The sequence below is a fragment of the Protomyctophum bolini genome (genome assembly GCF_963924005.1).
Source record: "Protomyctophum bolini genome assembly, chromosome: 8".
NCBI classification, from domain to species: domain Eukaryota; kingdom Metazoa; phylum Chordata; class Actinopteri; order Myctophiformes; family Myctophidae; genus Protomyctophum; species Protomyctophum bolini.
Genome location: NC_137869.1, coordinates 37,320,170 through 37,344,078, shown reverse-complemented (window position 1 = coordinate 37,344,078; position 23,909 = coordinate 37,320,170). Strand labels below are relative to the sequence as shown.

The window sequence follows — 23,909 nt, the reverse complement described above, 5'->3', positions numbered from 1 at the left end:
TAGTGGGAATAGGCATGCACGGGCATGCATGGAGAAGCCGTGGATATGCACGGCTTGTAATATCAGTGGATATGCACGGACCCCCTCGAATCTCAAATTAGTATGCCGATTTATATCGATTAAAGAAAATAAATTAAAAGTCAAACGATGCCTCATGCCTCCCTATCATATGCACAGACTTTTAGAATGTATAATGCTTTGGTTCTAGTCTAGCTATGTATTAATTTATTTATGTGAGATAAACCAATAATATGAGAAATAAACTGTAGGCCTATAATACATTATTACAAGTTAATGCACATTAAGGTCCACAACTCCACATACAGCTGGCTACAACACCACATTTCAGAAATGTGTATTAGACAGAAGCTATTACTGCCTTTAATGTAGTTATTGTTATATTAGGCAACTATACTGTTATTATACTATTATTATCTGTACATATAGCGATGTAATGTACACTTACATAATAATAGTCAGTCTTACCACACTAGCGTGGAGCAATTCTAGGGGCATCATTTAATATTCTGACTCTGAGTCTATTCTGACTGCCCCTGCATGGTTTGAGTTTTAGGAAACCCCTTCACAGCTTTATGCTTTATTCCCTGTCCTATTTTACTGCAATATCCCTCCGCCACGGCATGTAGTTCTCATACATACACAGACAAACTGGGTGGTTCTTATTCCGTCAGCATTTTTGGGCTGCAATTAAAAACAACGGATTTCCCCCGTCCACCCAAATAGAAGTGTTTTCGAGCTGTGTGTTGTTTGTTATTTGTTATGGGTTATAATACGCCTTTGTTTACCGGAAACCGTAGTTCCGGCTGGTCGGGCTGAAGTGCCTGCGTGCGCGCGCGTGCGTGTGTGTGCGTTTGTGTGTGCGTACGCGCGTGCGTGCGTGAGAGAGAGAGAAAGAGAGAGAAGGATGTGCTTCCCTTTTAAATCGGGCTCTGTAGCTTCGGTCGGACCATGTCAAGCGATTCTGCGGATTACAACAGGTAAATAAAAACAACACATCATAATTCACACATGCGTTTGTTTGCATTAATACTAACACAGTGAAACATACTATAGTACTGTGCTGTGGCCATAACGTGCATGCACAAAACGGTGTTTTTATTTTACACGAATCATGGACAGCAGCCAGGCAGCCCAGGCAATAACATATTGCGTACAGCTTGTTAATGCAGTGCGTACTGCATCTGCTTGTCATCTCCTTAACGCCAGTTGACATTTTAGTCCTGGTTCTCATAGAAAATATGAAAACTAAAAGCTTAATGAATTTAGAGAAATGTACTGAACTGAATCTCTTTGTTCTGCCTTTGTAGAAGTGTATTTACACATCTGTCTACATTATACAGTATACTGTGTTAGGTCATGGTATTTTTGGGGGGGCTGTGGTAGGATCCGAACTGTCACTTATTGGTGTCGTGTTTGCATCGTTTTGAGAGCTTCTATAATGGCTGCTAAGGAATGCATGAGCCACTGTGGCCTGCAGCCCTGCAATGTGCTGTATGTGTCCAAACCTTATGCCACTTGTCCTTGTTTGTCCTGGAAGCTCTAAAGACAGAGACCATGATGGAGGCCCCGATGGGATGGAGCCTGATGGTGTCATTGAGGTGAGGCACCACCACCACCACAACAACATACACTCATGTAAACATGATATGCCAAATGTAAAAATGTGGATGTTTAAAATTATATTGATATACAAAATAATATATAACTACAAATTCATTATAATATATAATGTAATTTCCCTTTTTTTTTAAAAATATCATAAACCATGTAATGTTGTACTCCTCTCAGCGCTTTGGTATATGAAACCAGTTATGCAACTGCAACTGTCTGGGACTTAAACACACATACTGTACACCTTCTGCTTAGAATGTAGGGTCATTTTCTGAAGTAGAGCACACACCTGCACAAACCTGTTATTGCTTATTCCATCCTGTACTTATGTTCATATTTTCATACAGATACTCCCTGTTGAAGGGCTGTAGATCCTCAGTGTGTGTGTGTGTGTGTGTGTGTGTGTGTGTGTGTGTGTGTGTGTGTGTGTGTGTGTGTGTGTGTGTGTGTGTGTGTGTGTGTGTGTTATATATACTGTATATGACTGTAACAACATTGTCATGGACCTATTAGCTTTTTAAATGTTATTATTATTGTCTCCGGCAGACGATAGCTTGGCGGAGAATATGTTTTTGCACGTGTCCGTCCGTCCGTGTGTGTTCCGTCTGTTACCAGCTAATCTGGCCCGGTCGCTACGAAACTGTGCACAGTCAGCACACACCCTCCCCCTGGATGCCAATTCTGAATCTCTGCCCCAGATTTTCAGAATGGCCTGTTATAATAGCACTTACTCACAGATTGTTTCCGTATGTCATGCAAATCGGTACACACTATCTCTAGTCTATAGTCATGTGATCAAGACGGATCTATCAGATTTTCCATATTCCATCCCGATTGGCTAAGATTGGCCTCCAAAGTTTGCGGGATTGGCTCGTTTTGAACAAAATGCCTCAAGTCAAATCATGAACGCAGCTTGCAATTTACGTGAAATGTCGCACGCACATTGCTATTAGGCAGAGGAATAAATCCCACGCTATAACATTGGTCTGCTAAAGCGCTACCAGCTGGTGGATTTTTTGCAAAACACATTTTTGGAACAAAATGCCTCAAATCGTGAATTTGAACGTCCAACTGCCATCAAAGGTGTAAGAAGAAATGGCACCCTTTTCACATTGGCCTATTACAACGCCCACCAGGAGGCCACAATAACCTACCTGACCTGGCGGAGAGCCGGAGACCTGTGCTCAGAGGAGGAGCACTATTTCTACTTTATCTTGTTCTGGTGCTTGATTCTTACTCTAACCTATTACCTCTCATAATGTTTCTCACTATTGTTGCTACCATGACACTGAATATCTCTCCGGGGATCAATAAAGGTTTATCGTATCCTAGTCCTATACTGCCCCTGGGCTTGACAAACACCACTATAATGCACCTATAGGACAAATAAAGAGGATAAAGCACGGAGGTGTGGCCCGGTCTCCTGCGGGAGGTTTGCACATGCTCAGTGTAAACAGGAACTGCGATGATGGAGTGTTCCAGCAGAGGTGCTAGATAGAAAGCTCATAACTTGTGATGTAAATAATGAGATCCAGAACAGTTGAGAATTAAACAGCAGTCACCCTTCCCTTTTCAAATGTTTTATATCATCCACAGCACTTGAATGAACAGTATCCATGTTCCTTTGTCATTTCACAAAAATAAAAGTTTGACACATGTACTAACATGGAAAATCCACAAAAGAAAATATACAAAAATATTAACATTTAATAAATGTACTTGTCCTTTATCTTTCAGTCTGTTATACACAAAATAAATTCCACAGTTATGAAATTGATATACTTTTTAAAATAAAAACAAAATCAACTTTGTACTTGTTTTTGTGATATCCTTTTTATTATTTCAGTTCAGGGTCAGCAACTCTCATGCACCTCTATCACCTCCTAGCTGGAACACTCCATCATCGCAGTTCCTGTTTACACTGCACATGTGCAAACCTCCCGCAGGAGACCGGGCCGCACCTCCGTGCTCTATCCTCTTTATTTGTCCTAGTAACGCACCAGGATGTGGCCCAGGGGTGACTCCTCTGATTGCCTCCTTGGCTGTGGGTCGTCAGCTATAGACATAGAAAGGTAGACTCCTTCGGCTCTGGGGCGTCTGTATCTCCAGAGGAGGCATCTACATTGCCTCCAATGAGTTGGTCGGTGTGAGCTCGCCACCATTGGTGTGTGAATGTGCGAAGTGAGGACGCTGGCGTCGACTGTTTGCCGCTGTTCCCAATGTATGAATGAATGAACCATTGTAAAGCGCTTTGAGCACTTGGAAAAGCGCTATAAAAATGCAATTCATTATAATTCATTATAGGCAAGCTTCTGTGACGCACGCTGTTCGCGGAAGCTTGCCAAGTTTCCGCGTGCGTCACAGAATGGGACGTTCGGTAGGCCAATCAGAGGCAATGTAAACGTTTGTTTTCTCATGCCAATGAAGCTCCTTTGGATTGAATTGATTGAAGTCCAGGAAAAGACGCGCTGTGATTGGCCAGTAGTCACTTGAGTGGCAGCTACCCAGCGTGCCTTCTGCACTTCCGCTTGACTTCCGCCGTTCCGTCGTTCCAATGAACTGCAGCGGCCAATGAGGCATCTAGGTTTTTATATCTATGGTCAGCTACAAGTCAGTGGCAGAAGTATAGAAACAAACCAAATGAAGTGGAATGAAATGGCACTCCAAAAAATACAAATGAAGCCTTAATCAGAGCTCTAAAGAAGGCTCTGGCTGAAAACTTTAGTGGCGCCTGATGCAGAGATCGATAGATAGATTATTTATTTCTGTGTCATGCACCAAAGGTGCCCATGCAACCCACATGGACTTACAGGACACAACATATAAATCATTTCATCATTGCATAGATGTACAATAAAATAAAATAAAAACTCATACAGAACATTCTGTCTTTTTCCCCAAGCCTTGCATATGAAATCTGCCAAAAAGAAAATACCTTTATTAAAACACAATTCAAGTCTTTCATGGTCATCCAACCAGAAACAGTTGTAGAATAAATAAAAAATGTGCATCAGAGTCAAAAGTCTTGCTTTTTCTTTTTTTTATGTATCTATTTTGGTGACTTATGGTTATGTGTAACTGTGAAATCTATAACTGTCTGTTACTCCAATTCCTTCTATATGTTTACAAATTTTACATTTTAAAGACACTCTTATAGCATACTGTAAGAAAATTGCAATCAGCTATTGAATAAATAGCTGTGATGTTAAACTATAATGTTAAACTCTTTGAGTGTAGAAATATAACCAAATACACTCAAATAAATTACCTAAAATTGAGAAATTTAAAGCAACTCAGGTAAAGAACTGTCGAATATTATTCTATGAAAGAATATTATGAATACAGTATTCACACCATAAAGCATTACAGTTGTTTACAATAGGGTCCATTTTCAATTCATCAAAACATTAAGAGACTTACAAATATACACAACTATATAGTCAAAGCAGGAAATCATCATAGAGGAGGTAAAAAGGGGAAAAAAACATATACAGTGAGTGACGAGAAAAAGGGGTGGGTGGGGGATTCAGATTCAGATTTTACGGGGGCCAGTTTCGAATTGCAGCCATCCGTACAGTAGGTGCCCTTTGAGAGCAGTTTTGAAGGAGTCAAGGGATTTGCATGTCTTAATGACTGTTGGTAGGGCGTTCCACATTTTGGAACGCCCTGCAAGATGCTGTACTCTGTCGTCAACCCTAAGCCATTCCAGCCTGTAAGTATGTGAGTACAGTAGTTCACATCCATGTAAATGTGCAAGAGTTAGACAGAAGTTAGCCAGACACTACATCTGGTTGCATATGGGCGGAAAGAAACATCGCCACAAATTAGACCTTTACTAATTGCAATGTTGGACACAACTTGTAGTGTGGCAGTAGATGCAAAAATTATTCATATGAAAAAAGGTGAAATTGATTGAAACCTTTATTTATTCTCGAAAAGAGCATTGAGGTTCACCCTCATTTGCAAAGCTGCCGAGATTACACACACAAAATCAGCAATTAAGACATAAGCAGAAATAAAACACAAAAACAAATCTACAATTAAGGAAATGTAATTGGTCCCTAATTGATTTTTAACAATTAAATGTTGGGGTTATGTAGATGAAGTGCAATATAAAGTTGAAAATGGATTTTCAGCCTCTGAAACAACTGTACAGAAAGACACTGGACTTGATACAGTATCAAGTGCCTATCCTGTTCTACAACTTAAATATACACCGTCAAATCTCTCAGACTGTACAAATGTAACCAAATGGACTTGTAACTCAAATATGTATGAATCATACATAAGGTTTGATATTGAATTCAAATGTGAACAGATTTTTGGTCACTGGACTTAACATTCTGTGTATATTTGTATTTTTCAGAGCAACTGGACTGAGATCACAGACAACTTTGATGACATGAACCTGAGGGAGACTCTTCTCAGAGGTATCTACGCGTACGGTTTTGAGAAGCCATCGGCCATCCAGCAAAGGGCTATCATTCCATGCATTAAAGGTAAAGAAACATGTACAATACATTGTACAATTGCACAGCACAGAGCATTCTGTTGGAACTCCAAAAAAGCAAGTTTGTGAGTAGTGAAGAATGAACTGATGCAGTATTAACCTAAACTTGCAATGGGAGCAATTATCCACACCCACTGTGATTGTTGCTCTATTCCATTCCCCCACTCTACTCCCAAGGCTATGATGTCATTGCCCAGGCCCAATCAGGAACAGGGAAGACGGCGACATTCGCCATCTCCATTCTGCAGCAGGTGGACATCACTGACAAGGACAAGGAGTCCTACACGCAGGCCCTGGTCCTCGCTCCTACCAGGGAGCTGGCACAGCAGGTAGGCCACAGAATCACTCTGTTAGGCCCTGGTCCTCGCTCCTACCAGGGAGCTGGCACAGCGGGTAGGCCACAGAATCACTCTGTTAGGCCCTGGTCCTCGCTCCTACCAGGGAGCTGGCACAGCGGGTAGGCCACAGAATCACTCCGTTAGGCCCTGGTCCTCGCTCCTACCAGGGAGCTGGCACAGCGGGTAGGCCACAGAATCACTCTGTTAGGCCCTGGTCCTCGCTCCTACCAGGGAGCTGGCACAGCGGGTAGGCCACAGAATCACTCCGTTAGGCCCTGGTCCTCGCTCCTACCAGGGAGCTGGCACAGCGGGTAGGCCACAGAATCACTCCGTTAGGCCCTGGTCCTCGCTCCTACCAGGGAGCTGGCACAGCGGGTAGGCCACAGAATCACTCCGTTAGGCCCTGGTCCTCGCTCCTACCAGGGAGCTGGCACAGCAGGTAGGCCACAGAATCACTCCGTTAGGCCCTGGTCCTCGCTCCTATCAGGGAGCTGGCACAGCGGGTAGGCCACAGAATCACTCCGTCACAGTACGTTTTAACAGCTGTTAAAACGTACTGTCAGGCACACAGGTAATAGCACAACAGATGGTCTCTCTAAACTAAAGGCCTCTATATAGACCAAGGTGTCACTGACACTGTCATCAGGCAATCATTATAGTTTGCCTGACTTGCGATAGTCAGCCATTACATTAGCCACGTCAGATGATCAGTTTGAGTATGTTGAATCAGCAGCAGAGCTTAGAAAGGGAGAGCATTTGCCCCTAAAAATAGTGCGAGGAACCGTAAAAAGAATTTGGTCAGCATGTATACCCGAGAGAGAGAGAGAGAGAGAGAGAGAGAGAGAGAGAAAGAGAAAGTGAGGCAGAGAGTGAGGGTAGAAAAAGTGTGATAAAGACTTGCAGGCAATTTGCTAGGACTGTCAGAACGAAGATATTCGGGACTCGAATATCATTTGAATATGCTTTGGATGTTGATATTGCCATTCAAAAATGTTCCTCTATAAATGTAAACTGAGTAACGAATCTGTGACTTATTTCCTGACCCACCAATGTGATAACAAATGCTTTCATCACCTCACACATGATCAACAATAAAGTGTGGGTGCATGCACGGCACACAGCAAGTTAAAATGAACATATTTGTCACCCAATGCGTCTGTTCTGCGAGGATCTGCGCACTCGGCTGCACGCCATGCGTGTGTCTGGTCATGCTGAGACTGTGACAGACCATGTTTGTTCACTGCTGTCTGCAGCAGGCAATACTCCTCACTTTCCATCCAAAATTTAACTTGAAAGTTGCGTTTAACACATTCTGGACGGGAACCCCTTTTGGTGTTTTAACTAAGCATTATGTTATATATATTTAGCTATTGAAAAATATCAGATCTACAAGCTCATAGTGCGCCAAATAATAAAACAATATGCTCTTTAAAAACATGTTTGTATATATTTGTAATATGTCTGTATCGTATTGAACCGAACATTGCATTTTGAAAAAAATTAACGTTACTCCCCTAACGTAAACATGTTTACATTGTTTGTTACTTTATATCACAGATTCAGAAGGTGATCCTGGCGCTGGGTGACTACATGGGAGCAACATGCCACGCCTGCATCGGAGGAACCAACGTCCGCAACGAGATGCAGAAACTTCAGGCCGAGGCGCCGCATATCATTGTCGGCACACCTGGGAGAGTCTTTGATATGCTTAACAGGAGGTTCCTCTGTAAGTACACAACCAATTCAACTGCACGCACACGCATGCACACACACACACACACACACACACACACACACACACACACACACACACACACACACACACACACACACACACACACACACACACACATAAACATACAGTATAGAAGTTAATATACTGTAAGTGTAATGCCATTGTGGTATATGATTTGCTTAGTCAAAATAGCAGGCAAATGGCCGATAGTCGAAAAGTGGGCGGAGGAACGTCGCCCGAAAAGATAATAATAATCTTTAATCTTTCCTGGCGATACTGTGAAATTAGGCGATGTGTCGGCCGATGTCAGATCCACCAGATCGCCAAACACCATTACCTAAAAGATAAAGCTTTGAGGATGCATGTCTTTGTTTACCGTTTTACAGATTATCTGGGTAATCTACTCTGTCCTTGCGGCGGACTCACATCAGTGCCAAGAATGTGCTTGTGGAAGACGTGTTGAGAGATTGCCTGTCATCGTCTTCATGTTTTCTTTTTATGCCCATTTATGCTTCACACAGGTGTGATTTTTGTCAAAGCAAATACTAAAGTTGTGAACGGATGGATACTTGAGGTCTCCTGCCAAACTGTTGTAAAGGAGTAACATTAGTTCGAACGTAGGGTTAGGTTTCTGTGGATCATAGAGAAAGGGAACCTTTAAAGGCATGCAAAATTAATATACTCAACTCTCAAAACAGATGAGAAAATTGTTGGAATCGATTAGGTAATGGGTAATAGGGGCAGCAGTCCTCTAGACCAGCCCTGTACTCATTTGCACTTGAACAACTCCCTAACAATAATGATAATGACACACCTATTATATGCCAGTATTTTGGGGGGGAAACTGCTTAAAGAAAAACCTAATAAACAAACAATCCTAACAAAAGTAGGATCCCTGCAAAGTAATCAACTGTTAGTTATTGTACCAGCTGGAGTGGTGAAGGAAGTACAGTGCATGGTGTACTGATGAACTGAGTCGCTGTGATTGACACTGACAGCCTAAACCTCACCTTAACCTCAGTAAAACTATACCTAGATCTAACCCTAACCTTAACCTCAGTAAATGTAACTTGCCCGGGGGGGCGTGGTTATAAGCACAACCCGTGTTGGATTTAGTATGTCGCGTATAAGACTAGACTAGTTACTGTGACCACACATCCTAAATGCAGTGCAGCTGGTTACCAACAATGGTTTCCTCTCATTCTATTGCTCAGCTCCTAAGCGGATCAAGATGTTTGTCTTGGATGAAGCCGATGAGATGTTGAGTCGAGGATTCAAGGATCAGATCTATGAAATCTTTCAAAAATTGCCAACCAGCATCCAAGTGAGTTTGATTTTTCACTCAAGTTGGATTTTCCTTTATTTTACCTCACTTTTTCAACCTGTTTATTGGATGGGGGAAATGGGCTTTGTCCGTGGGTGCATGATATTGTTTGCATTTCCAATTGAAAAGGCGGTCCTGGATTTCAGTAATGTGCATGGCGCTCATTTGGGGCTTTGTGTTTGGACAGAGTTGGCACTGCCACTCTTTCTTATGCTGTCTTCTGCCATGTGCCATTGTGTTGATTGTTCATGGATAAATAAAGAAACGAGCATGGGCCAGCCGCCAACCCATGGTGTTCTTAATTCTTTTGTTGTTTGCTTCCACAACAAGCTGTCAATGTACAATATCAAATTGAGATTAAGGCATGCCCATGAGTTGTATTCATAAGCTGTTGCTGTCTTTTTATTTGAGAATGCGGCAAATGTTTTTAACCATCACATTGCTATTCTAAAGTAACGTCTAGTCAGTGTTTCTCTCCCAAAGACAGAAACCAGCCCAGTTGACTAGAGGCTAGAGCTGGTGATGTCAGAAAGCTATTTCATCTGAATGTGTTTGCAGGTTAGCATGTGGTTTTGGGAAGTAGTTGATTAGACACTTTGTATTGGACTGTCTCAGACAAGAGGAGTATTCTACACAGTATGAATTGTCAAACTTGAGTGCTAGACTCAATTAGTAGTGTTTTACAATGTAGAGCCCGACCAATATGGAAACGTAGAGCTGGAATGAACATGTGGATTCTGTACTGATTGCAAGCTGGGTACTCAGCTTTACATTTTATTTTATTTTATTTGCCACATCACACAATTTGACTTTAATTTAATTTGACTTTAATTTAGAAAAATATATATTTTATGCCCATGTGTCATTGTAAAACGAAATGCATACACAGCTATGGATCCTACATACCGGCAACACACGTTGACAGAATTGCCCAGAAAGGCAAAAAATTTCCTCCTTAGCAGTTCTTTAACAGTCCTGATAAATCCTGTGGCTGTCCTCTAGGTGGTGCTGTTGTCAGCCACAATGCCTGCTGAGGTGCTGGAGGTGACCAAGAAGTTCATGAGAGATCCGATTCAGATCCTTGTCAAGAAGGAAGAACTCACTCTGGAGGGAATCAAGCAGTTCTACATCAACGTCGACAAGGAGGTGAGAAATTATAGAGGAAGCGAGGAGGGAGTGGAGGATGGTGGAGGAGGTTTTTAAAGAACAACACACACACACACACACACACACACACACACACACACACACACACACACACACACATATATATGTATATACACACAGTATATAGATGTTTGGGGGAGATAATATGATACTTTGGACTTGGGACGGACAACAGTCTCTGTCCTGAAAGCACTCTGCTAAAGTCATTCTTTCTTGAATTGGGCCTCATCAGTCTAGTCTGGCCAGCGTGATGATGCCTGTATTACTACATCAAATTGCCAGATCAATCTGGCAGGCAGTTAGTAACTTCCCTCCCTCCTACACCAGGATTGGAAGCTGGACACTCTGTGTGATCTGTATGAAACGTTGACCATCACCCAGGCTGTGATCTTCCTCAACACTCGCAGGAAGGTGGACTGGCTGACAGAGAAGATGCACGCCAGGGACTTTACCGTCTCTGCACTGGTGAATGATTTAACAAAGTGCACCTTACTCCTTATTCTTAGTGCCTATTCTAGGCATGTCATAAAATGTGAAAATTCGATGAACACAAGATAGATGGGCTATTTTCTGAGAAGAGATTTGGTGAAGATTCCTTTTTTTGTTTGTTAAATTACACATTGTTTCAATATCAATTAATGATGTCTGTTTGCTCCCCGCCAGTGTCTGTGCCTAGCGCCAACCACGGAGCTATAGAGCATTGCAGTCCCTGCATTCAAAAGAGCTGAATAAATATTTTATGGACCCATAATAGTGATTATTATTTAAGTTAAGTTTAGCCATAACCATTTTTTTTGCCATAAATCAGGTAGCTTTAAGGTATGGCCATGACAGCAATGGTAGGAAAAAAGATATATAAAATTATTTCGGCCAACTGTTTCATATATTCGGTATTCGGTTTCGGCCAAGAATTTCCCTTTCGGTGCATCCCTGAACTGAATTTCCCCTTCATTTTTCCCATAGACGTTTCAGAAAGTATTTATTTAAAGACCTTTAAGACCTCGGACAAAGACAACTCGGCTTCTGACAAATCATGGCAATAAACACAGTTTTTGGACTGAACATAAAGAAGAACACTTCTACACTTTTTAGTTTTTCTTCTAATTATTTGTTCGGTTTATTGTCATGATTTGCCAGGAGCCGAGACTGATAGTCTGCGACGCTCTATAGAGGAGCACATATTAAACTAAAGTGAGTAAACAAATGATGCTGTATTTTCAGCATGGAGACATGGAGCAGAAGGAGAGAGATGTGATAATGAGAGAGTTCAGATCCGGATCCAGCAGAGTCCTTATCACTACTGATCTGCTGGTACACTTCTGCTGGGTTCAACTTCACATACACACAAACATACACATATACGTATACGTTTCTCTGCATTTTAAACGTCATTAGGAGTCAGAAGGAGATAATATTTCCAGCAGCAGTCCTAATGATTTATTTGGTTTGTGTGCAGGCTCGTGGGATTGACGTGCAGCAAGTGTCTTTGGTCATTAACTATGACCTCCCCACAAACCGAGAGAATTATATCCACAGGTGAGGTGAAATCAAATGTATACATTAATTCCATTATGAATAATAACCTACATTTCTATCACCTACGATAGTTTGAATTAGAACCACATTATGGTTATTTGTACGTTATGTGTGTGTATATGTATGTTCCTCTTGGATAAAGGTGCTATATAAATGCACCATTTACCTCCCTTTCATGACAGAATTGGACGTGGCGGCCGTTTTGGTAGGAAGGGAGTTGCCATCAACTTTATCACCGAGGACGATCAGCGGACACTACGTGACATCGAGACCTTTTACAACACATCCGTTGAGGAGATGCCGATGAACGTAGCCGATCTGATTTAGATGTCCACTCCAGAGCTAGTTGCTTATTTTTGGTTCCATTTTTTAATGCGGCACCCACAATTTAGCAGAATTATTACACGAGCATTGTGCTTAATCTTATTGGAAGCAACTTATTGAATCTCTTTTTGTCTGAAATGCTGGGAAGAGGATCGGAAATTTCCAGATATTGTCTAGCATATTGTAAAGCAAAGCTAGCGACTGATCGTCGCAAGCTCTGGTGAAGGTGTGACGATAAATGTGTGGTTGTTCTGAGTCTCAATCTTCAGGTTTATTACAGAAGGGATTCAAGGGAATAGGACTCATTTATATTGGTGATGGGTTCACACTGTTGGTTCTCTGTTATGTATTCTTTTCCTAGGCCAATAGAGGCACATATAGTAGACATTCTCTATCATTTGATAGCTTACTTATGGACTAAAAGATACAAGTGCTGCGTAAAGTCAGCAGATTATGTGAAGCCGACATATTTATGGTTATTAAAAAAAGGGGTCAGAAGCAAAAGTGACCCCTTATATATCAGCACTTCTTCATTGATACTTTTGTTTTGTGTGCAATGTATACAGCCTATTTAATCTCTTTTCCAAACAAATGGGGACCGAGTATTTATCTGTGACAGGCGGCTCCACAAAAATATAAGCTCCTTGAATTGTATTGGCTGGGTTTGAAAATAAAAACAATAATGTAATGTGGTTACTTGTTTCTCTTTCCTGTCTCAGAATGTCAATGAGGTTTCTAATGCGACTACATTCTAAAAACACACAATTCACACTCTTCCCTCCTTGTATTGTTGGTGTTGGTATCATGGGCATGGACATGATAAATAGGCTGGTTAGAGATTGCAATTAATTTAGACTTTGATTAGGCATGGAGGGTTTACAGCACAAATGAACCTATCCAAACTTAGATAAAAGTCAGACCCCAAAATCAATTTGTGAACCACTGCTTTAGGCTATGTCTAATGTGAAGTTAAATATAATTTTATTTTCTCTAGTCCGTGTATAACCTAAGGTGACAAATTGTTCACATAAATGACAACGTACACAAATATAGGAGTGCAACTATGCTATTTTAGTATTTTTGGTAGTTAAATTACAACTACCTGAATAGCTACAGTACAGCTAGCCCAACACTGCTTGACCTAACAGACAGGAAGATGGGGGAAAATGTAAACTTTTTGAAAAGAAACGTTTTGAACGACTACCTGTTATGAGCATGCATCAGTCATTTCTGATCAAAACTTTTAAAATGGATTTAAACCCTAAATGTGGATGATTTGCTTAAAACTGACAAGAGGAACAACATCGACATCGTAGAAACAATTTAATAGGCTACCGTCCAAAAATACAAAATAGTGTACAAATGACTGGTTGGTCCAACGGTTGCATGAAAGAGTACAGACACACTGGATTTATCACAGATCAGAAGGCTGATAGGGAGATGTTTAAACATTTAGGTCATGTATGAAAAAACACAATCTGGTAAGTACTGCTCAAAGAAAATGGCCGGTGCCAATTAGCTAGCTAACAAGCTTTGCAGCTTGTGATACCAGTTCTAGTTGAAGAAGCACTGTGGCATACAACTTTGTTCCGTTTATTTTTTGTATCAATAATGTGTACAGTATATACATTAAGAAGATGTAACACCACTGTTTATGATGGAATCAAAGTAGGTCTTTGACAACGTCTGGCTTTAAGAATCATTACATCATATGGCAGCCAGGTATATGGGAAAACATGAACAAAAAAAACAGCACATGACTTGACATCATGTGGCAGCCAAGTCTATGGACTTTAAATATTTTCTTTAAGCAGCGACGTCATGCGGCAGCCACAGTGGGCGTCCCTGACTACAACACACGTGTGATGTTTGATAACAGGCAACGGTGTAAATGTGATGTTGGTTCAGTCAAGAGAGACGGGAGAGAGTAGTACTAGTTGTTCTGGGAGGCCTGCTGCATGATGACAGAACACAGGCTCAGTATCTGCAGGTACTCATCAGCTCCATCTGCTAGGCACTTATCAACCACCTGGAAACAGCGTGAAAGATGCAAACACGGATTAAAGCAAAATCAAATCTCATGACTGGAACAGTGTGCCCCCACAATAGCGCCGTTTCCTAAACAATTAACAAAATGTGTAAATTACATTATGATGTTTTTGGAATATTGTTCCTGCCGATTTTACACATGACTGCCAATCAGTTGAAGAAGTCATAGACTGAGGCTTTAATGTCTGCTTTTATATGAAATATCCGACCATAGGGTTTTATGGAAGATGCTTCTGCACATAATGATAGTTTGACCATTTAAAAAGCAAGGCTTTTGCACATCTACAAGTGACAGGTGCGTAGTAGGAAGACAGTCACGTGCCGGACGCACTGAAAAAGAATGCATGCATGTCTTCAAATGCAGTGAAATAGTTTATTAGGGAACAAGCAATGTTTCGGCCTATACAGCCTTCATCAGGCCATCTTTATCACAAAGATACTGATAGCTTGATGAAGGCCGTATAGGCCAAAATGTTGCTGGTTCCCTAAAAGGTTTTCACTGCATTTGAAGACAGTGTGCTGGAGTCCTTTCTTTTTTTAGTTTGACCATTTGAAATGCTCTTATCTTAAAATAAGCCAAAGTAGCCTATTCCACAAGTGCTCAATGTGACACAGACACATTGAGAACTTGTAGAATTGGCTTATTCACTTATGCTTAACTAGAAGAAATGCTGGCATCTCGAGAATACAAATGACTGAAATCAAATCGTGACGACTGATAACTTTAATCCATGTGCAAAAGAATGAGGGCAATGCTAACCAATTAACGATTCAGTTACAGGGAAGCAGCCCACCAGATGAACGATATCCGATATAATTGATATGCTACGCTAAAGCCTTAACAATTGTTTTACTTAATCCCCATCAAAGCCTTCTAAATGGAAATAGTTTTTGCAGCCCATCATGAATTGCCTTCATGGTATTCGCTGACTGTACGTACAGAACAAGAGAAGCTAGTTGACGAGTGGTCTTACATGGGAAATAAAATTGAACCAGAGTCAAAATTTAAGCAGAGTCGTACATTTCCAGGACAGAGAAATATGGATGATCCGTTCCGAGGAAAACCTCACTGCATTTGTGACTAAATAAGGCAAGAAAATGTGACCAAAATGTGGACATTGCCAGGTCCACCACAAACTGAGTTGTCAGTGGCACACATTGGCACAGCTTGGTAAGGTAACCCATGTCTGGATGGGTTATGGAGTCAGGACCAGTATTTCCTTTATAGCCATATTAAAATGTGAGAATAATTATGTTCAGTAAAGGTAATTTAATTACATGGACACTATATTTGTACTGACAATACTGTATATATCTTTGGACCAACACCTGGACTTATTCATCAGAGCATGTGAAGGCTCATAGCCGAAACGCGTAAGGGTTCCTTTTTGGTGTGCGCCAAAACAAAAAGTGAGTACAGTACTTTGTCCTCAATTTATTAAAAATGTTGGATGTGCTACCTACTTTTTTTATGTACAGTATACAGGATTTTGGGTCTAGCGCTCCACTGAAAACGATTGCTGATGTGCAACCTCTTTTTCTCATTTACCTGGACATTTAGTCAATTTTTGCACTGTAGTTTTGACCAGAATACTCACTGCCTCGATCTCAAGTCCATACAATAGTTAAGTTAAAAAATATTCAGCACTTTGCGGGGGCTCCCACAAATGTCCTGAAGGATCGCTAAAACTCGCAGACAGAAGTACGTCCAGACATCAAAATACCTACCGCCATCTTTTCTGCGACGGCCGACTTCTGCTTGTCGTTAAGGTCTTCACCTATGAACTGCTCATGGAGTTGAATCAGGATTTGACTGGCTGCATAGCCTTCATCCACCATATTCTGTCGCACCGTGGAAGAGGTGAAAAGATACAGTATAAATAAGTAAAGAGAGGGAAATGGAAGCAGACGAGCTGTTAATTTTCATGAATATAATTTGGCTCAATCTCCACCACAGGAATGACATTAATTTCACTGGCGTTCCCTTGTTAGTTAGGAATAGACCACCATGTCTGGGTACTTGCCTTCACAGCAATCTCTAGCTTCTCAAACGTTCCCTTGTAACAGATCTGTAACAAATTGTCAATCATCTTGGGAGGGACTACCTAAGACAAAGAAAAAATAATAAATATTAATAAATCGATTGAATTTGGCATATGTAACTAAAAACACAAGTTTACAGACAGATAAGTATGATAACACACGTTAAGAGGCTAGTGACTACACACAGTAGTACTACAGAAGTGGATCTCACCCACCCCAGCTATCTCGATAATAGCACTCTCTGTGATCTCCTTCTCCATGTTGAGACGAGCTGCACTCTGGAGGAAGGTGATTGCTTTTCGTAGGTCACCGTCCGAAACTTTCACCAATGCTGCTATTGCCTGGAAGAGAAAGGTAGTCAGCAGCTGCCCCTGAATTATTACATGTAGGTACCTAAAGCTTTTTAAATATTCGAGTACAAGGACAATATTAATCTCTTGTTGTACATCCTGCAGTCTGCCCTCGGTTACCTCTGTGGAGTATTTAAGGTTCTCCTTCTGACAGATGTCCAGCAGGCGCTCTTCTTGGATCTTATTGGCTAGAGGTTTAAAACGGAACTTGGAACATCTGGAGGTCAGTGGCTCAATGATCCTAAGAACCATACGGAGACACACCATGGTTAGCCACAGTAACACAGAGTAGGCTGCGTGTGCGTGCCGTGCTGCATGTGTGGCTATCAGCACTGTAGTCTAGTGGTAGGGTCTGATAATTGACCTGCTATGATGAGTGTCCATTATGACAACTGTATAGTTTAGAGGTGCAATCTGTATGTTTTATGTCATACCCGAGTTTCAAATCCTGCATGCATGAATTAAAGCAAAATTAAATCTCACAACTACCCCCACACTACTAGCACCATTTCCTAAACAATGAACACAATATGTCAATTAAATTATGTTTTAGTAATATTGTTCCTACTGTGACATACTGCCAATCAGATGAAGTATTCACAGACTGAGGCAGCAGGCTTTAACCTTTGCTTTTATATGAGATATCCGAGACCATAGGGTTTTATGGAAGATGCACTTGAAATGCGCAAATCTTCAAATAAGCAAAAGTATAGTGTATTCTAGAATACACTACTTTGGCTTATTCGCTTATGCTTAAATAGAAGAAATGCTGGCATGTCCAGAATCCAAATGACTGAAATCAGTCGTGGCGACTGAGAACTTTAATCCATGCTCATGGGAGACGGTATCATCTACCACTTGGCCAAGAGGAAAGATATTGGGGAAATATCAAGGGAACTATATCACTTCATAAGCTTCAGGCAGTACCAAGTCTTGTTACGGATTGCAGATTTATTGATATTTCAGGCCCATTCATGGCTATGAACTGTTGGCCCCGTCCATCATCACCAGTCCTTGATGTTGACCGATAAATGATTCAAACGCAGGTGTGGGCATTGTGGTAGCATAGCCTACCTGCTAACATAGTAACAGAAGAGGCAGGACCGGGTGTTAGCCTACCTGCTAACATAGTTACAGAAGAGGCAGCAGCAGGTGTTAGCCTACCTGCTAACATAGTTACAGAAGAGGCAGCAGCAGGTGTTAGCCTACCTGCTAACATAGTAACAGAAGAGGCAGCAGCAGGTGTTAGCCTACCTGCTAACATAGTTGCAGATGAGACAGAAGCGTGTGGTACGCGTCTCCTTCTCCATGGTTCGTCTCAGACACGCCTGGGCAGCACCTGTCATGGAGTCAGCCTCATCCAGGATGATGATCTTGAATGGAGGGCATGGCTTTCCGCTGGAAAACATAACAATATAAACATAAATATTCATGGCTGCAACAGCTAACAAAATAAATATTCAATTGTTGAGTGCAAGGATGCAAATGGTCATTTTGATTATTCACACACAGTATTTGATTTAAAACAGACGTGTTTTCAACCAATTAGACTTAAGCAATTATTTTTTACTGAATTCCGCTACATTTCCTCTTAGAAATGATTATGGCATATTGGATACTTACTCTGTGCGTCTCCCGGCCACAGTGAGCTGAGCGAACCTCTTGACCTTCTCTCTGACCACCTGGATCCCTCGTTCGTCAGACGCATTCAACTCCAGCACCCTCTGTTTGTAAAGTTCTGGACTGGAGTGGAAGGACAGAGGAGTGGACTCATGGATAAGCACAAAGACATACTGTACATGTACAGACCAATCCAGCTCCACCACTCGGGATTAGGACAATATAAAACATCTGAGATTATTTCAACCTTTTTGTGGGGCGCTAGGCCCTCTAACTTCTGGCTTTCCCCTGTGACGTCACGTGATAACCAAGTCTATGGACTTGTTATGTCTGTCTTATTCATGCCTCCCTGTGACATCATGGTAGCCAAATAGACTTTGTGCCTTCCCCCAAAGGCGGCCCTCACTTCACACAAGTGTGATTTCTTTATTTGTAGAGCAAGTGCACGACACAACAGAAACAAGTGTCACAACAGTCCTCACCCATAGAGTTCTCTGGCAGCTGCTAGGATGGTAGAGGTCTTCCCTGTACCAGGAGGGCCATAGAAAAGTAGATTTGGTAGCTGGAATTACAACACACACACACACACACACGTCACACACCCCCATAAATTATATTAGTTGACGTGGCCAGCCTAACTAACTATGGATGTCAAATTGTCACTCAAACCGTTAAGCTGTTGAAATGCTTCCCCACGCCATCAAGAAACATTCAATAAACACTGATCCTAAAGTAAACTAAAGTGGAACCAATTGGTTATTGTGTGGATCATCATGTACATGAAAGGAACATTTCAAAATTGTTCTGTCCCCACTCCCCAGTGCATGTTTGTTTTCTATGACACCTTGTGGTGGAATGTTGAATTGCATTTAGTGCTTTGCTCCTGTCTTGCTGTAGTCAGCCCAGTGTGTTTCAGACAGCACATGACAAACACTATTGACAGCACAAACAATTCAAGCTGAAATTTCCAAGCTTACTACTTTTCAGCTTTTGTGGACTTTGAAGGTCTAAAACTGTAAGTTTAATTTGAATGTATGTAATATGCAAATGCATACTTTCATATTTTACTGGTGCATTATGAGTTTAAGACTGCTTCAGTATGTTGTTTATGTATTGAATGTAAGTTGTATGTTTATGTTTTATGTTCACAGTTTTACAAAGTCACTAAAAGGCCTATACTACACTCCAGTCTCCTGGGTCTTTCTTTCATGGAATCACATCATGTTAGATATCTGCTAAGCTGACCACTATATAGCCAGAGTAGAATAAAAACTTACATCTGCCCCTTCCAGTGACTTCTTCAGTACTGCTATCACCTCTTCCTGATACGCCACATCATCCACACACTTTGGCCTGCTGGAATAATGAGCACAAATAAGGTCTGTCAGCAATAACAATATAACAACATTCATGTTCCAACAGCAATAGTTTCAATGATGAATAAATGTATCATAAGCATACTACATAGCAGTGCCTAAGAAATGCAACAGTGGCTATATATAGGCATAGCCGCGATTTGCAACTCTAGATTTTTTTAATAATGGGATGAATCTAGAGTCCCAATACCCTCCATTGACTCCCCACTCATTCAATTTGCTTTTGCGATCTGCTTGTAAAATCTACCGTAGACATGTTATGAGCTACTTTCTGTCAAGAAAGTATGTGCAAGTGATTATTTTTCTAAGTGTTGGACTTTGGAAGCACTCGTTGACTGAATGGCCCTGCGTACCACCTGCATTTGCACATAATGCAGGAGGCAGCAGCACGACCCGTTAATAAAAACGAGTGCTTCTAAACTCCAATCACCTGCAGAGGATTTCTTGACAGAAAGTAGCTCATAACATGTCTACGGTGGATTTTTATGAAACAAACGCTTGGCAGATTGAAAGAGGATAATTCAAGCTTGCCCTACAGCTGCAATGTTGGTGAGTTTAACGTCGTTTAATACAAGCAGATCACAAAAGCAAATTGGATGAGTGGGGAGTCAATGGAGGGTATTGCAACTCTAGATTCAATTGCAAATTGCAGCTAATATAGGCACTGTTAAGTTATTTTCACACTTACTATTTCTCCACCCAGGGTACAGGCTTGGCTTTCTTCTCTGTGCTGGTCCCTGCTATTGTCTTGTCTTTCTGAGGTTTAGTAGCTTGGGCAGATGCTCCTTTTAAAAACGCCTGCATGACTTCGGTCTAGAGGGGAGCAACTAAAACAACCAAAAGCAGGTGTTTTAGATCAGGATAACAGTAACAACTACAGGTCAGCAGGACCCCTCCACAAAATTGGATGTTATATACATATATATATATGTTTTGTAATAATAACCCAAAATATACAAAGTAAAGTAACTTGGTACTAACCAAAAATGTCAAATAAATGTAGTGGAGAGTAAAAGTACAATATTTGTCTCTGAAATGTGGTGGAGTAGAAGTCAAAGTAATGAACAGTTGACAAAGTAAAGAAAAGAATACCTCAAAATTGTAAATACGTACAGTACTTTTAAGTAAATGTACTTAGTTACTTTCCACCACTGTATAACAATGACACTATTGGTTCTGTGCAAGTATAGTAGAATAATATGTATTCGTATTTCGTATTTCAGGCTGCTGAAAGTCTGCAGAGTGCCATGGAAATGGTGGAATGAATTTGATGATTGTTTCATTTCACCAGCAGTTTGGCTGTCATAAGACGCACTGCATCGCGTCAGAATAGCCTAGTCCAAGACTCTCGTAGATGTATTTTATCTAGTTGACATGTCAATTTGTACATGATCAATCATAAAATAGTAGGAAATAACGAGTCAACATAATAACAGCCTACTATAGCACTGTAGCCTACTATTGATTGATTGAAATATGTATTAACAGTTTGCAGAATTACAGTACATTTCAAGCACAAACTCAATCAATACAAAGACTGTTAACTGTGAGTGGACGACCCAAATACCGGTAAGCATTACACTTTAGTTTGGATTCTAAACTTTAGAAGACACGTAAAAGACGGACTCTACTTACCGACAATAATGAAGGCAAGCCGCAATGCTAATAATAATAATAATAATCTGTTAATAGATCAGTCAAATATCTCCAACACTGAATGCACTGTTGTTGTTGACATGTGAAACTGAACAGTGATTTCGCGCCCTGCCGCCGGGGAAGACCGCTTCCGCTTCCGCCTTCTTCTTCTTCTCAAAGTAAGGTGCATTACCGCCACCTCTGCCGCCACATACTGAACGCGCCGCGTTCTACATGTTATCTCCACAGAATTATTAAAATGCGAATAAATATAAAGAGATGAAGCCAATTAACCGCTCTCAAGTCAAAAGGCACCTACGGACGGCTGCAATTCGAAACAGGCTTGCCGCTTGTGTAAAGTGTTCTTTCTGACTTTATACGGAGCAGACTAGCTCTGGTCCATAGGACCATAGCTCTAATGCGTTGCATTTAGAACGCAGGCTGGGCCAGCCATTGGGGCTGGGCTCAGTGGGCTGGGCTGGGGGCGCAGATGTCTCCTCTCCCTCTCTCTCTCGGCTAATGGTGGTGGTCCCAGGGGTAATATAAGATGATAATGTCCTCCTCCTCGTCTCGCTCGCGTCAAAAATGCGGAACAGAATCACCAGAATGGCCTCTGACTGATAATATTGACGATTCGAATCATAACAACAAGAAGAAGAGGAAAAAGGTCTCTGTCTGCCTGGTGGTATGTGTCATTGTGCGCCAGGTGGGTCGCCGTGAAAATAATATAACAGTGGTGGTGGTTGCATTCAGTGTATGTTTTCCATGGCAATTGAGTCAATTGACCACAATTGACTCCAACATTACTGGTCATAAGTTTGTGTTATTGTGTAGAATGATAATTGCTGATTTACAACATTGTTTACAACAGTAGGCTAAACTGGCCTGATACGTTCTAGTTTCTAACCATGGTGATATGACATTACCTCTCATTAACTCAGTCTTTGTGTAAAATGATATGTTTTCAATTGAACTGGAATAATTCCACTATCAAAAATCCCATTCCACTAACAATTTGGCTCCATGCACCAGGTTTTGTCACTAAGGCCTATTAACCCCCCCCCCTCTCTCTCCTACTTTCTCTCTCTCTCTCTCTCTCTCTCTCTCTCTCTCTCTCTCTCTCTCTCTCTCTCTCTCTCTCTCTCTCTGTCTCTCTGTCTCTCTGTCTCTCTCCCCCTCCCCCCAGGCAGGTATAAAGGCCCTGTGATTCATTTCCTGGTTATATGACTCAGCTCCTCTATCAGAACAAACAGAGCATCATCTAAGAGACAGTGGTACCCTCCTCCTCCCTCCCTGAGCCAGAGAGAGGAGTCTCCCCTGGTGTGTTAATGACTGACACACACAAACAACAACAGCAGCAGCAGCAGCTTTTTATTATACATTTCCCATTTGTGGAGAAGCAACCATTTTTGTTTGGATCGTTTGAGCTCAAATATTGCCTGTGGAGTTTGTCTTTGTAAAAAGGTGTATTTTGGATGGAACTGGATGGAATATAGCCAATTTCTGGCAGCATCATGGAGAGTATTGCCTGCCTGCCTGCCTGCCTGACTGACTACATGCCTGCCTGCCTGCCTGCCTGCCTGCCTGCCTGCCTGACATACTGACTGACTGACTGACTGACTGCCTGCCTGCCTGCCTGCCTGCCTGCCTGCCTGCCTGCCTGCCTGCCTGCCTGGCTGGCTATCTGGCTGGCGGACTGGCAGACTGGCTGTGGTTGACTGATTGGCTATTTACTGACTGACGTATTGATTGACTGCCTGTCTGCAGTGCTGGCTAATTGGGAGTGGTGACGCTTGATTGTGTTTATTTGGATCTGCAAAGAATCCTCCACTAGGAATAGATGTGACGTAGGACACAAGATAAGGGAAAGAAGAATAGTAAAAGACAATACAAATATTCAAATTAACAGAAAAAAGGGAAGTGAAGAACAGAGACAATACTAAAAGTGAACTGGAAAGAATAGAAGTGAATGAACGAAGAGACAGAAGGGGAAATAATAATATTGATCGAAGCGGAGAGGAGACCAGGAAGGAGGCGTGGTGGAGGACGGGGTAGAGCGAGTGAGTGAGAGAGAGAGAGCGCGCGCTGGCAGAGCGGATGCAACACACACACCCTGAGATGCTGTGCTGGCTGAGAGAAGACGAGATGTCGGTCCAGGAGCTGCTTCAGAGGGTGGAGTGTGTCATCACACATATCGGTAAGTCACCTGACACCTGCCCACCCACATCCATGACTTAGTCACCTCATCCTCTCTGCCCTGCTTTTCTTTA

General features: G+C 41.7%; 2 protein-coding genes across 2 annotated transcripts; one reads left to right on the top strand and one right to left on the bottom strand.

Moving 5' to 3' along the window:
* The first annotated feature begins 810 nt into the window (after nucleotides 1-810).
* Nucleotides 811-13,258, top strand: LOC308319887 (eukaryotic initiation factor 4A-II-like). Its single transcript, XM_080770111.1, has 11 exons — nucleotides 811-998; nucleotides 1,559-1,619; nucleotides 5,999-6,131; nucleotides 6,320-6,471; nucleotides 8,038-8,206; nucleotides 9,430-9,539; nucleotides 10,542-10,685; nucleotides 11,034-11,171; nucleotides 11,928-12,017; nucleotides 12,163-12,242; nucleotides 12,425-13,258. Exons 1-11 carry the CDS (start codon nucleotides 970-972, stop codon nucleotides 12,567-12,569), a joined length of 1,251 nt encoding a protein of 416 aa, XP_080626237.1. The 5' UTR covers nucleotides 811-969; the 3' UTR covers nucleotides 12,570-13,258.
* Nucleotides 13,259-13,872: 614 nt separating this feature from the next.
* Nucleotides 13,873-21,779, bottom strand: rfc4 (replication factor C (activator 1) 4). Its single transcript, XM_080771151.1, has 11 exons — nucleotides 21,640-21,779; nucleotides 20,693-20,831; nucleotides 19,906-19,984; nucleotides 19,111-19,190; nucleotides 18,632-18,751; nucleotides 18,263-18,406; nucleotides 17,129-17,249; nucleotides 16,874-16,999; nucleotides 16,640-16,720; nucleotides 16,344-16,457; nucleotides 13,873-14,595 (listed from the first exon to the last, which is right to left on the bottom strand). Exons 2-11 carry the CDS (start codon nucleotides 20,806-20,808, stop codon nucleotides 14,500-14,502), a joined length of 1,077 nt encoding a protein of 358 aa, XP_080627277.1. The 5' UTR covers nucleotides 20,809-20,831; nucleotides 21,640-21,779; the 3' UTR covers nucleotides 13,873-14,499.
* Nucleotides 21,780-23,909: the final 2,130 nt, after the last annotated feature.